Genomic DNA, 13,933 nt, shown 5'->3' on the forward strand with positions numbered 1-13,933 from the left:
TCAAATTAGAATCAAACGGAATTGGAGAATATATATTTAAATATGATTTAAATATATGAAGATGGATTTGTGTAAAATTAATTTAATATTGGATATTAAATTAATTAGAATTATTTAAATTGTTTAAATAATTATTTGTTAATTTTATTAGAAAAGAAATTAATCTGTAAAATTAATAAATTTTTATTTTAGAAATCAAAAGTAATTTTTAAATCAAAATATAGATTTTGGAAATAGAAAAAAAATACAAAAATGAAAACTTGGATTTTTTAACTTCATCTTCAATTAGCTCACAAAGAACCCACTATTTTCAACATTCAATTACTCCAAGCATGAGCTGCATCCCATGCAGCAGATCTCTTTGCATGATAGTTTGCAATATATTGAAGAAATTGGAGTTTCACATGGGTTGCTGTTGTGAGCATTCTCCAAATTCTCTTTGATTCTAGCTTATTTTGAGTCCCACAACTCAATTTAGAGTACATAGTAGGGAATATCTTGTGGTGGTCTTCACAAAGATTTGGAGCTTATGATTCTCGTCGCTTCCGCTGCGTGATGGTATGTTTCAACAATATCAACGTTTATTTATGTCTATCACAAGTATAATTAAATTTTGTTATTTGTATAAATATTTTCCTTTAATTTTTTATTTTTGAAAATCCCCAAGATATAAATAGATGAGATTAATAATAACCTGCGGCTTCTTGTCGTCTCCAGTCAGCTGTTCTCTCTCGTGTAGTTGGACGCGCTGTGTTGCCGGTGAAAGTGAAATTTGTTGAAGAATCCCTTATCATAATCTTTGATTATTGAATGTAAGTCTCTCCTAAGTCAGATTTCTGGTCGTCTTTCATCAGATCCTCACTTTAGGTAATTGAAATTTTCGCATCGATGGGGCTAATTCTTCAAGCTTCAATCAATGGCTATAATTGCCATGCCCTAATTTCTGCTGCGACAGGAGGGCTTCCATTAATCGACCTCCGACGCCTGAACCGGAGGATGATCGAGAGCACCACCCCACTTTTCAAGAAACAATCAACATCAAGGTCTGCAGTTTATTCGGTTCGGTGTTTTTTTTTTTTTTTTTTTTTTTTTTTTTTGGGTATGATTTTAATTGAATTTCCTTGTTTCCTCGTGTACAGCTGATTGAAAGTGGCGAAAAAGAGCGGTTGAAAGAGCTCTTGAGAGAAAGGCTCATTGAATGCGGTTGGAAAGATGAGATGAAAGCACTTTGCAGGTTTTCTCTACCCACTCTCCTTTGTATTAATTCAATTCATTTATCGATTTCTCGTTTTGTTTTTTCTACAAATGTTTGATCAATTCCTGTATCGTTTTTACCTTGGCAAGGGGGTTAATCTGTTGTCAGTTTAGATATTAGTCGTTAATCAACGAGAAATTGTTAAAAGAAAAATGATGATGTGTATGGCTTGATGTGTAAAGATAGTTCTGATATTAATTCAAACGGAAATTTAGAATCGATTCAGCTCTAGTTTTGTCTAAGGGTCTTTCATTAGCAGCTTTGCAATTGGAGCTGTGCTATATGCTCATATTAAGTCTTTAATTGCGGAGGCTTAAACTTTTTTATCTCCCTATTGTTTCTCCAGGGCATATGTAAGGAAGAAAGGAAGGAACAATGTTAGCGTTGATGACCTTGTGCAGGTCATTACTCCAAAAGGCAGAGGTTTGTTCTCACTTCCCATTTTAGAAATGGTTGCCGCTGGTGACATTTATCATTAACTTCTGTTGACTATCTATCATTCAATAGCTTTCGCTGCTGAAAGGATCCTTGATATGATACACCCTCTAAACAATTACTACATATGATGCAAGAAAACTTCATATTTATGATCCTGGAAAGTCTCCAAGTTTAAATACTTTTATGACACAATATGAGGTGCAACTACCTTTATCTGCATACATACCCAATTACGTTCTGACCTGCCCCTGTAAGATTCATGTGGTCACCAAGTTCTTTGACAGCTCTTACCCCATATGCTCAAAGTACTTCTATTAGAGATCTTTATTGTAATCACCTATAGGTGTTGGGTTTTTCCCATATTTCATTTATTCAATAAAATGTTTCTTTATCCATATGCTCGAAGTACAGTGAATTGGTGTTGTCAAGTTAGAGGACTCCTTCTGAGCCAATGTACGAGATCATAGTTATCAACCTCATAAACATCAATAACAATAGGAAAGCCTTTACATCGGGAGAATTCCTTCACATCAAATCAAATTACAAGGAGTAAATCGGGTTTTAGGACTTGGAGAATGTTTGATAAAATAAGCATCAATAGACCAATAATGTAACTGATGAGTTATGCTTGGTTGATAGAAAGTAGACGTGAACTATTCAAACTCATGGAGAATTTCATTTCTTATAAATAAAGGTAGTATGTTTCCTGAAAAAAAAAATTATAAAGGTAAAAATTCCTGTTATATATGTAATGTGATCGAGGGGTGTTCTGAAAATGAGTCAGTAAGAATTCAGAAGAAACTCACTTAACACCTACATAAGTTTGATTTTTGCACCCTTCCAAAGAACCAGCTTAACACAAAGGAGAAAGAATTGAAGTCATCAAGGGGTTTTCATTGGTTCTCATGAGGGACAGCGCACCCCCCCCCCCCCCCCCCCCCACCACATGAGGAGACCCCCCACAGCCATTTGCCCATTAAACCTCCATAATCTTCCGGTTGATTTTGTGTTATTTACGTTTAAAAATATTTCCCATGAAAGTGAATTGCATTACATCTCATGTCAAAATGTATTTGCCATAACATTACTTGTCTTGCACTCTTTTCTGTACTCTGACTTGAGAGTTGTGTCTTGATTACACGTACATTTAGTCATAATCTTATCTCATTCAACTAGTCAAGTGTGGTTCTGGTTCTTGCCAAAATCGTTTCTGACTCTAGTTCAAACGTTATCATTGTCCTGTAGCCTCAGTTCCAGATTCAGTGAAAGCCGAGCTGCTGCAGCGCATCCGATCTTTCCTTGCATCAACAGCCATCTGACATACACGAGATGACTGCAAGCTGCCGAAAAGTATCTCCTTCATACCCTTACTAAACCGGCTAAAACCAATTAATTTACTTTATATGTGGAATTTGTTTGGACTATTTATCAAACTAGATCGATTCTGATGGAGAATCCTAGTCAAGTTCCATTTTCAGGTTACAAAGAATGTCGCATTGTATAAGCTCGCTGTCAACAAAATCCGGGTTAGTGAGTGTTTTGTTGTAGAATGCATGTAAAAAGCTAGCTGTATGAGATTTATTTAATGCTTTCATGATGACAACTCTGTTTTTACCGAAAATTTGGTTGGGTCTATTTTGATGGTATAATTATATATTTTGATTTGTTCAACTGTTTAGTACTGCAACTGTCAGTATCTTATCATCTTCTTTGCTAGTGTTTATGGGGCTTTCATGTGTGAAACTAGAAGAGTTGGAACAATTTTGAAAGTTCAAAAGGCCTTCAGAATGCATTTTAAAGTTTGGGGGTTTATTAGATATAAAATTAATAATTTAAGGATCTATTAGATACTTTGTAAAGTTTATAGACATATTAGACACAAACATGAAAATTTAAGAACTAAATTCATTGTTTAATCGTTTTTCTTAAGTTAAAATATATCAAATATGCTTATTATGACCCCTGTTTGAGAAATTATCATAAATAACTTTCAAATATTTTCATCTTTTTCACGACGAACACTTTTTTAGAGAATTCATTGAAATAGTTTTTTTCCATCCTCCCTGATTAAGCTTGACCACCGAGATTCATATAAAAACATAATTTTTTCATCTTATATCAAAATTATTGATTTTTTTGAGCTTTTTAGTGAAAGCTTACCTTAGATGAACACTATGATTCTACGTAATATTTTTAATATATTATGCCATCTTTTTAAATTTTATACTAAATCTTTTTTTTTTTATTTCAAATTTTATCACAAATTTTATAATCTTTTCAAAATCTTATATCAAATCTTACATCTTTTCAAATATTTTCCAAATTTTTTGATCTTAGGTAATCTTTTCAAATGTTATAAAAAAATGCGATTTTCTTGTAATTTTAAATCGGATCGAATCGAAACTTTAGTAAAAACTGAATTCTTGATTTGGTTTGGTTGGTTTTAGTTTTGTTTTTGTTTTGGTTTGGTTGGTTTTGATGATCTCCCTTAACGAGTATAGCTCCCCTGTCATATGGATGTAGACCAAGAGGTTTATGGTTCGACTATGTTTTAAGTATACAAAAAAAAGCCTAAATTCTAAATACGGGTAGAACCCTCCCCAAATCATGAAACCTAAAACCTTAAGTCGTAAGCTTTAAATTTAAAACATAAGCCCTAGAAAACAGTAAGTTCAATTATAAATTTAGTCATTAAACTTTTATATCCGTGTTTAATGGAGGCTTGTCGTGGCCTACGTCGTCGGTGTTGCTCTCTCGGGTGTAGTGCATTTGGAGGCATGATATGTCAAAGAAGTCTCTTGAACGTGTTGTCTCTGCATATTAATAGGTCAATGAACTTAAAAAAATATATGATTATTGGGCTCATAGTCGAGACTTCTCCCTGGATTTGCTAAAGATAGTCAAGAGACCTTATTGGTCCCTGTTTGTATCTAATATATCTTTAAAATTTTAAAAATGACAAATAGTTTTCTAAATATCGTCAATAAGTCTTTGATATATTGCCTTTTAAAGTTAAAAATCTGTTGGACATAAAATCAGATTATGTGTCTAATAAAACATTAAAATAACAATTTTATCATTAATAAAATCATGAAAGGGGAATTGCAATGGGTAGTATGACAACATTTTTAAAGAATTGCAAAATATAGCAAAATCTATCAATAATATACTCTTGTTAGTGACATACTCTCTCACTACTGGACTCTAAGAGCTGAACTTAAATTTTGTTACATTTGATTTTTTCTGCATTGTGCTATATTCACTAATATTTTAGGCTTGATTGCTATATTTGCAATTGCCTCAACTTTAAGAGATATCAAATAGGTCAAGGGTCTATTAGACACAAATTGAAAGTCCATAGATTTGTTAGACATAAAATCAATAGTTTATGAACACATATTAGAAACTTTTTAAAATAATGAGAGAGAGATACAAAATTGAGATTTCAATTATGTTCTATATTAAATAAACTAGTATAAAAAACATATATTGATAATAATATATACATCAAGTCCCCTCTAGCCAAGCGATAGATTCAGTTAAACAATAATTGTATGAGCTATATTCGATTTGGGCATACTCATTATCTTAGGCTCATAGTCGAGAAGTCTCCCTGGATTTGCTAAAGGCTTTCTTTTAGTCAACTACAAGAACAACCTTATTGTTCATGATTTAACTTACCATGCTCGAAGATTTCATTTTTCAGTGAATGGACTCAAAAATCACTTTTCATGAATGGATCATGTCTTGTTTTTTTGTTGATTGGATAGTTTCTTAAGTTCTTTTGTTGTTTGTCTGTACTATTATATATATATATATATATATATATATATATATATAATCCAAAAGTCTCCACTTTTTAAGGGCTTAAAACATAATTTCAAGCACTTAAAATGGTTGTTCCAATTAGAACATTACACTCTAAAAAAGAAGAAAAATATCATTGCACATTTTTCAACATAAATAGTTTTAGGCATTCCCAAACTCAAGGTATCAATATACATGCCTTTAGTATACCTTAAAAATGTAACCCATCCTTGCAAATATAGAAGGTTCCTAAGCACCTATTGATGTTATCATAAGAGCACTCAACTCAAATTAAGCACATCATTTGAGTTGCAATTCTGTTAATTAAAGCTTCAAAGTTGATTAGGTAAATTCTACATTGGTGCAAGCTAGACACTAAAACACCAAACCTACACCATCTAGAATTTCTTCTTTGTTCTTCTTGGAATATTTTAATGCTTCCATTACATGTCTAATATTTTAAGTTTTATATTTGTGTCTAATAGGTCCATGAATTATAAAAATATAATTTAAGTTCCTAAACTTTTGATTTTGTGTCTAACAAACTTGTGAACTCATAAAAAATGTCGTATAAGCTTTTGAATTTTTAATTTTGCATTTGATAGGTCTGTGATATATTTAACATTAAAAAAAAACAACAAATCTATTTGAGGAAAAAAAAACTTGAGTTTTATGCCTGATAAGGCATATATTCATGAATTAAAAAAAAGGGTCAAATTGGACTATAAACTATTAAACATAAAATCAAAAGTTCAAGCCTTGTTTGATAGTCATTTCCACTCTATTTGGTAACCATTTTGTTTCATGTTTTTGTTTTCTAAAATTAAGCCTATATGTACTATTTCCACCACTGAATTTCTTCATTTATTATCTACTTTTACCAATTGTTTAAAAAATCAAGTCAAATTTTGAAAAACTAAAACAAGTAGGTTTTAGAAAGTTGTTTTTGCTTTTGGAACTCGTTAATAATTCAACCATTGAAAGATGCAAATCATTATAAGAAATTGAGAGGAAATAGAATTTCCAAAAACCAAAAACAAAAAACGAAAACCCCGTTTGGTAACTATTTCATTCTTTGTTTTTAGATTTTTTAAATCAAGCTTATTTCCTTCTCAATTCTTACAATGAGGTGCATCTTTCTTAATTACAATGACTGATTTTTTTGCCAAATTTCAAAGACAAAAACAAGTTTTTAAAAGTTATTTTTTTTAGTTTTCAAATTTTTTTAAACAATTGGTAAGAAGTAGATAACATAGAAAGAAATTTGGAGGTGGAAGTAATGCCTATAGGCTTAATTTTAAAAACAAAAACAAAAAAAATCAAGGTCTCGTTTAGTAACCATTTCGTTTTTCGTTTTTTGATTTTTTAAAATCAAGTCTATTTTGTCCACATTTCTTATCGTGATTTGTATATTTATCAAATACAATAGTTGAGTTCTTAACTAAATTCCAAATTCCAAAAACAAACTCTTACAAAGTGCCTTTTTTTTTTTTTTTTTTTTTTTTAAAGTTCAAAATTTAGTTTGGTTTTTTAAACAATTGGTAAAAAGTAGATAATTAAGAAAAAACGATGTAACATTTATAGGCTTAATTTTAAAAAACAATAACAAAAAATCAAATGGTTATCAAATGAAGTTCAAATCATTACCAAACGAGGTCTTACAAACTTATTAAACATTTTTTAAAGTTCAAAAACCCATTAGAAATAAAATTGAAACTTCTATTATAATCTAACATATTTTACCACCAAATATAGTATTGAAACTAAAACTTAAAAAAAGAAAAAAAAGAAGAAGAATAAGAAGAAGAAAATACAAAAAGTCCCAAAATATTAGAAGATGGCTAAAACTTGTTAACTTGATTAATTAACCAAAGAAGAAAGAAAGAGCAGCAAAGTCTTAAAAAAGAGAAGTGAAAAAGGAAAGAGCAAAGAGACAGCAGCCATTGACAAGATTCTTCTACACATTCACCAAAACAATCACAATTCAAATTCCATGAGTCATTGATTTTCAAGCAGAACCCATCAATCTCCTTCTTCTTGCCTCTATTTTGCTTCTGGATTTGGCAGAGCTTCAGCATCAATGGCAGAACTTTGCCTTGACATCGATATCGACATCGAACTATGAGCTCTCGGATGATAAGCCGATATCTTCTTCCCTTTTCCTTCATATATAATTCCGTCTTCTTCATCTGAAACTTTGCATTTTTCGCCTAAAATTATTGTCTTTGTCCAAATTGAATCTTCTCCTTTGATCTTATCTTTCCTCCTCTGTCTCCCTTCATCCAAATGATTCCTCACAACCGAAAGACTTCTCGGAACTTTGATGCTCATGCTTCTCATATGGTTCAATTTTCTCTCCGATGCTGATTTCGAAATTTGGCTCGGTGGGCTCGAACTCGCCACTTGTTGCATTTTTGGAGGCAGAGGAAGTTCTTTCATCCTCTGTTCGTCGCCGTCGTTCTCTGTTTCTCCACCAGATGGATTTGCCGGAGATGGTGTCGTTGTTGTCGGGGAACCATTTTCGTCTGCTTTGTTGTCTGTGGCGGTGTGAGACGAAGCTTCTGACGGCGTCGATCTTCTTCGTGACCGAACACCGCATAACGTCGTGATCATGGCAATAGCCGCTGCCATTCCGGCCACCAGAAGGTATAGAGAAATCGCCGGATGAATTAACGGGTTCTCATCCGTCGGAAAGCTTCTCACCATGACTAAAACATTTAAAAAAAAGAGGAAAAAAAAACCCAGCAGAGGAACTCTGTTGTCATCTGTTCATTTTGTGGAATACTCTGTTTTTTGCTCTTCTTTTTTCTCTCCTTCTGTTTCAACCCCAAGAATCCCAACGAAGAAAAATGGAAGAAGAAGAAGAAGAAAAAATGGCAGGATTTGGTTGGTTTCTGCAAGGAAATGAAGATTAGAAACAAGGAAGAAGAAGAAGAAGAAGAAAGAAAGGGGATGTGGTTTTTTTTGGGCTCTGTTTTTCCAATGAAACGGGGCGAAACAGAATGCTTAAATATAGGAGAAAATGGGATAGAAACAGAGGTGGAAAAGCTTGAGTTTTATTGCATTTCAATTGAGTTTCATTTCAAGTTCTTTCTGGTTTGCTAAAAATAACCTAATGTTTTTAGATCAATTTTGATGACAGCCCAAAAGGGAAGGTGGTCAATTGTTTGTGGTGAAAATCATGGGGAAATTAAAGCTGGATTTTTCAATTTGTTGTTGTAAGCTTTTACCCCTTTTTCAATCTGATCCAACAAAATTAACTAACTCACAATTAATAATAATCACATTTCTTCAATTTTTGTGTTAAATTTTGTAGATAAATGAATAGAAGAAAACTTAGCATAATTCAATATGTTATAATTAACATGTATTCTTTCTTGTGTGGTTGGAGGATTGATTCTGTTGGGATAAACACTATATTTTTCGGATAAATTATCTCACTTTTGTGTGAATCTAATATAATACTAATCAACTAGCAACAACCATAATAAAGTAAGATACAAGGAATTTTAACGTGGAAAAACCTCCTCAATGTGAGGAGTAAAAAACCACATACCGAAATCAAAATCTCCACTATAATCAATAATGGCTTGCAACGAGTTTTCTCTAGTCACAACTAAAGGCATACACCGTAAATATCTCAAGATTAACAATCTTGGCAACAAATTGAGAATAATAAAATTAGAAACGTCTCACTTGAAGTGACAATCAATTACCCACAGTATCTAACTGTAGGTAGCTCTAAACGAAATATACACCGTCCAGATTGAAGACCTTTGTGTCAAGAACATACTATCAAAATTTTTGCTCGATCAAACCACGGATCGATCCCCAAATAGCTGAAAAACGACGTTGGTTGGAATGCAAAAAACTCTAATGTTCTTTTGTCGTTTTAAACACTCTCAATTTGCATGCATCACCAAAACTCGTGGCTGTTGTATATGTTTCTTTTTTTTTAAAAAAAAAAAAAAAAAAAAAAAAAAAATGATTTGGCCCTAATGGGCTTGGGTCTTAATTTGGGCTTTCACAAAAAAAAGGTGAAATAAACCCAACAAATCTTCCTCTATTTCACTTCATGGAGGAACTTGTCATTCCAACAATGGAATGACAAAACTCAAGCTTCTCTCTTGGTAGATCTTTCGTCAACATATTGGATCCATTATGATTAGTATGTATCTTCTCAAGCTCAAACAATTCATCATTCAAAGCATCTCTCATCCAATGATACTTCACATCTATATGCTTTGTTCTGGAATGAAATATAGCATTCTTATCAAGATGAATAATACTCTGATTGTTGCAGTATATCATATATCTTTGTTGCTTGAAGCCAAGCTCCTGTATAAAGTGCTTAATCCACAACATCTCTTTGCAAGCCTCTGCTGCTATAATATACTCTGCTTCAGTTGTAGAAAGTGCAACACACTTCTACAACCTTGACTGTCAAGACACTACACCACCTACAAATGTCATCAAGTAAGCGAAAGTAGACTTTATGTTGTCTAGATCTCCTGCCATATCTGAGTCAGTATACCCAGCATGTATGGGTTCCCACCTCCAAAATGTAAACTTCAAACTGGAAGTGCCTCTAAAATATCTCATGATGCACTTGACTGCCTCCCAGTGTTGTTTTTTTGGATTGGACATAAACGACTAACAACACCAACGATGTGAGCAATATCAAGTCTAATACATACCATGAAATACATCAAGCTCCCAACTGCTGAAACATAAGGGATCTCGCTCATATCTTCCTTCTATTTATCTGTAGAAGGACTTTGTTTGCTATTGACTGGATAAAGGAGAACAGACCGGTTTCTCTTTACTCATGTTGAAATGTTCAAGCACCTTCTTCAAGTATTGCTCCTATGACATAAACAATTTCTTGGAAGCTCTGTCTTAAACTATTCGAATTCCAAGAATTTTCTTTGTTTGCCCAAAATCCTTCATGCTCAATTATTTCTTCAATCTGTCAATTCTCGAAACATTCCTGCCAACAATCAAAATGTCATCAACACAAAGCAACAATAAAATAAAATCATCATCAGAAAATTTCTGAACAAGAACACAATGATTAAAAGTAGTCTTTTTGTAGCCCTGCTCCCCCATAATTGACTCGAACTTCTTATACCACTGCCTCGGTACCTGTTTCAAACGATAAAGACTTTTCTTCAATTTATACACTAGGTGCTCTTTGCTTCCTGCTCAAAATCCTCTGATTGTTCTATGTAGATTTCTTTTTCTAAGTTTCCATGAAGAAACACAGTTTTAACATCTATCTGCTCAACCTCTAAGTCAAGACTAGCAACCAAACCCAAGACTACACGTATATAAGACATCTAGACAATTGGAGCAAAAATTTCATGAAAGACGACATATTTCTTCTGATTGAACCCTCTGACAACTAGTCTCGCTTTGGAACGCAAATTAGAGTGTTCTTCCTGTTTCACTCTATAAACCCACTTATTTTTTTAGTGTAGTTTGTCCTTTAGGCAATTTAACAAGCTAAAAAATGTGGTTTTCATGTAAAGATTTCATCTCATCTTTCATGGCATCAATCCACTCTCTTCCTTGCTCATCTTCTATGGCCTCTTCATAACTCTCGGGCTCTCTTCTATCAATCAATAACAAATATTCATTAGCTGAATATCTTGTTGACGAACATTGATCTCTGACAGATCTCCTGAGTGAAACATCTGTAAGAACTTCTGTTTATGACAACTGTTCCTGAACGCTGTTATCTACCTCAACCTATTCAGAACTCTCATCTATATCAACAAACTGATCACTCTGAACCTCATTTTTTATCTGTGTAGAAGGCGGTGTCAAAGAAACTAAACTCAAATAAATCAGATCATCATTGTGCTCATACTCTGTTTTATCTGTCTTCTTAATGTCTAGTATCGTTTGGTCTTCAACAAACATAACATCTCGACTTCTTATGAGCTTTTTCTGTATTGGATCATACAATCTATAATCGAACTCATCTTGGCCATAGCCAAGAAATATACATAGTCAGTCTAGTCTTTGCATCAAGCTTTGATCTCTCATATTTAGGAACATGAACAAAAGCATTACAACCAAAGACACGTACGTGTTCATAAGATATATCCTTATTTGACCATATTCTGTTTTGAAATTTTGATCCCAAAGGAACACATGGTGTGAGATTCAAAACATGAACAACTGTATTCACTGCTTCACCCCAGAATGATTACGATAACTGTGACTTTGAAAGCAACCATCTCATTCTATCAACTAGTGTTATGTTCATTCTCTTAATTATCCCATTTAACTGAGGAGTCTTAGGAGGAGTCTTTTGATGTCGAACACCATGATTTCTGCAATACTTATCAAAAGGTCCACAATAGTCACCTCCATTATCAATCCTAATACACCTAAACTTTTTACCAGTTTCTCTCTCAACAAGGGCATGAAACTGTTTAAACACCTGTAACACCTGATCTTTAGTCTTCAAGGTATAGACCCACGTTTTCCTTGAATGATCATCGATAAACGTCACAAAATATGACGCATCTCTAAGTGTTTTTATTTTCATAGGACCACACACATCAGAATGTACCAAGTCTAGTGCATTTGGTTTCCTTAAATATTGAGATGACTTAAAAGTAACTCTAGCTTGTTTTCCTATCACACAATGAAGACATCTTTTTAGGGGTGCCCTCTTTATATCAGGAAGATGATTTTTCTTGGCTAATATCTTCAAACTCTTCTCACTTATGTGACTGAGTCTTTTATGCCAAAGCTCAACACTCGCTTCATCATTCATTGTATTTATATCACAATAAGTGATCTTAGCCTTCATATAATACAGTGAGGAATATTTCTCTCCCTTACCTACCACTATAGAGTCTTTAGTAAGTTTCCATGTACCATCATAGAAGGTATTGCAGAAACCTTCATCATCAAGCTTACCTGTAGAAATCAAATTCATGCGAATATTAGGAATGTGCTTCACATTCTTCAAAATCAGCTTAGAACCATTCTTGTTCTCCAAGTGTACATCTCTGATGCCAATTACTTTTGTTGATCCATCATTACCCATCCTAAAACTGTCGAAATCACCAGGTGTATAAAATGCAAAGAAATCCCTCTTTGATGTATAGCATGAACTGAGGCACCACTATCAATCACCCAACTGCTTTGCTGTGTAGCAATATTTAGAACATCATTGTCGAATAAGATATAAAAATCTTCAATGGCTACAGTAATTTTGTCTGCATCACTGTCGTCATCATTCTTCTTTTCCTTGCTTTTATCATTTTTATTGTCCCTTTTAAATTTCTGACGCTTCTTTATATGCCCTTTCACATGACAATAATGACACTTAACATTTGCAAACCAGCCACACTTACTTTTGCTTCTGACTTTATCCATCGAACCTTTACTTTTACTCTTCCCCTTCTTTCAGTAACAAGAACATCTGATTGTGAAGAAGAGCCCTGTGACTTTCTTCTCATCTCCTCGTTCAATATACTACTTTTTACTAAGTCCATACTTAGTGCACCATTTGGAGTTGAGTTCGATAAGGAAGTTCTCAATGTCTCCCACGAGTTCGACAATGTATCAAGGACCCATAACCCATGTATCTCATCCTCAAACTTGATATTCATAACTAATTAATGATACCTTGGAATGTACTCAAGTGATCTAACATGAGTGTTCCATCTTCATACTTCAATGCCATCATTTGTTTGATCAGAAACATTTTATTATTACTAGTTTTAGGGGCACATAGCGACCCAAGCTTGTTCCACATAATCCATGCATGAGTTTCTTCACCAATATGGTTTAGAAAATTTTATTCTACCCATAATCTCATAATCTCACACACTTTCCTATGACATAATTCTCATTCTTTATCAGTTTTATCATCAGGCTTTTCTTTAGAAAAAAAAAACCCGAAAGATGCAATCATTCACATATAAAATATCTTCCATTTTTCTTTTCCAAACTTGATAATTTAACCCATTAAATGTAACCATCTTAGCTGAACTAGTATCTATATTCAACACAAGACAAACCCAATTAACTTAATCGATGGTCTGATACCACTTTGTTGGGATAAACACTACATATTTTGAATCAATTATCTCACTCTTATGTGAATCTAATAGAATACTAATCAACTAGCAACAACAACAATAATCAAGTAAGGACACAAGGAATTTGAATGTGGAAAAACTCCCTCAATGTGAGGAATAAAAAACCACAGACCGAAGTCAAAATCTCTACTATAATCAATCATGGGTTATAACGAGTTCTCCCTAGTCACACTAGAGGCATACACAATAAATATCTCAAGATTAATAATCTTGGTAACAAACGGACAAATCGAGAAGAATAGAATTAGAAAAGTCTAACTTAAAATGGCAATCAATTACCCACGGTATCTAACTATAGGTAGCTCCA

The 13,933-nt window shown here is 33.2% G+C and overlaps 1 protein-coding gene across 2 annotated transcripts; it reads left to right on the forward strand.

Moving 5' to 3' along the window:
• The first annotated feature begins 667 nt into the window (after nt 1-667).
• Nucleotides 668-3,364, forward strand: LOC120075108 (transcription/mRNA export factor). Of its 2 annotated transcripts, XM_039028281.2 has the most exons (6): nt 681-812; nt 956-1,043; nt 1,140-1,234; nt 1,602-1,678; nt 2,939-3,043; nt 3,172-3,364. In XM_039028281.2, coding segments are annotated over exons 1-5 (336 nt in total). In that variant the 5' UTR covers nt 681-810; the 3' UTR covers nt 3,013-3,043; nt 3,172-3,364. The 2 variants fall into 2 exon arrangements, with proteins under 2 accessions (XP_038884208.1, XP_038884209.1); XM_039028280.2 differs by having other exon boundaries at nt 668-812; nt 2,939-3,364.
• The last annotated feature ends 10,569 nt before the right edge of the window (nt 3,365-13,933 follow it).

The sequence above is a fragment of the Benincasa hispida genome, chromosome 4 (assembly GCF_027475165.1).
Source record: "Benincasa hispida cultivar pf3 chromosome 4, pf3_genome.v1.1, whole genome shotgun sequence".
In the NCBI taxonomy this organism is placed as follows: domain Eukaryota; kingdom Viridiplantae; phylum Streptophyta; class Magnoliopsida; order Cucurbitales; family Cucurbitaceae; genus Benincasa; species Benincasa hispida.

What these genes read in the sequence shown, in the direction of transcription:
- LOC120075108 (XM_039028280.2), top strand. An exon ending in AAGAAACAATCAACATCAAG is followed by an intron (nt 1,044 to 1,139) that starts GTCTGCAGTTTA and finishes CCTCGTGTACAG; the next exon opens with CTGATTGAAAGTGGCGAAAA. An exon ending in GAGATGAAAGCACTTTGCAG is followed by an intron (nt 1,235 to 1,601) that starts GTTTTCTCTACC and finishes TTGTTTCTCCAG; the next exon opens with GGCATATGTAAGGAAGAAAG.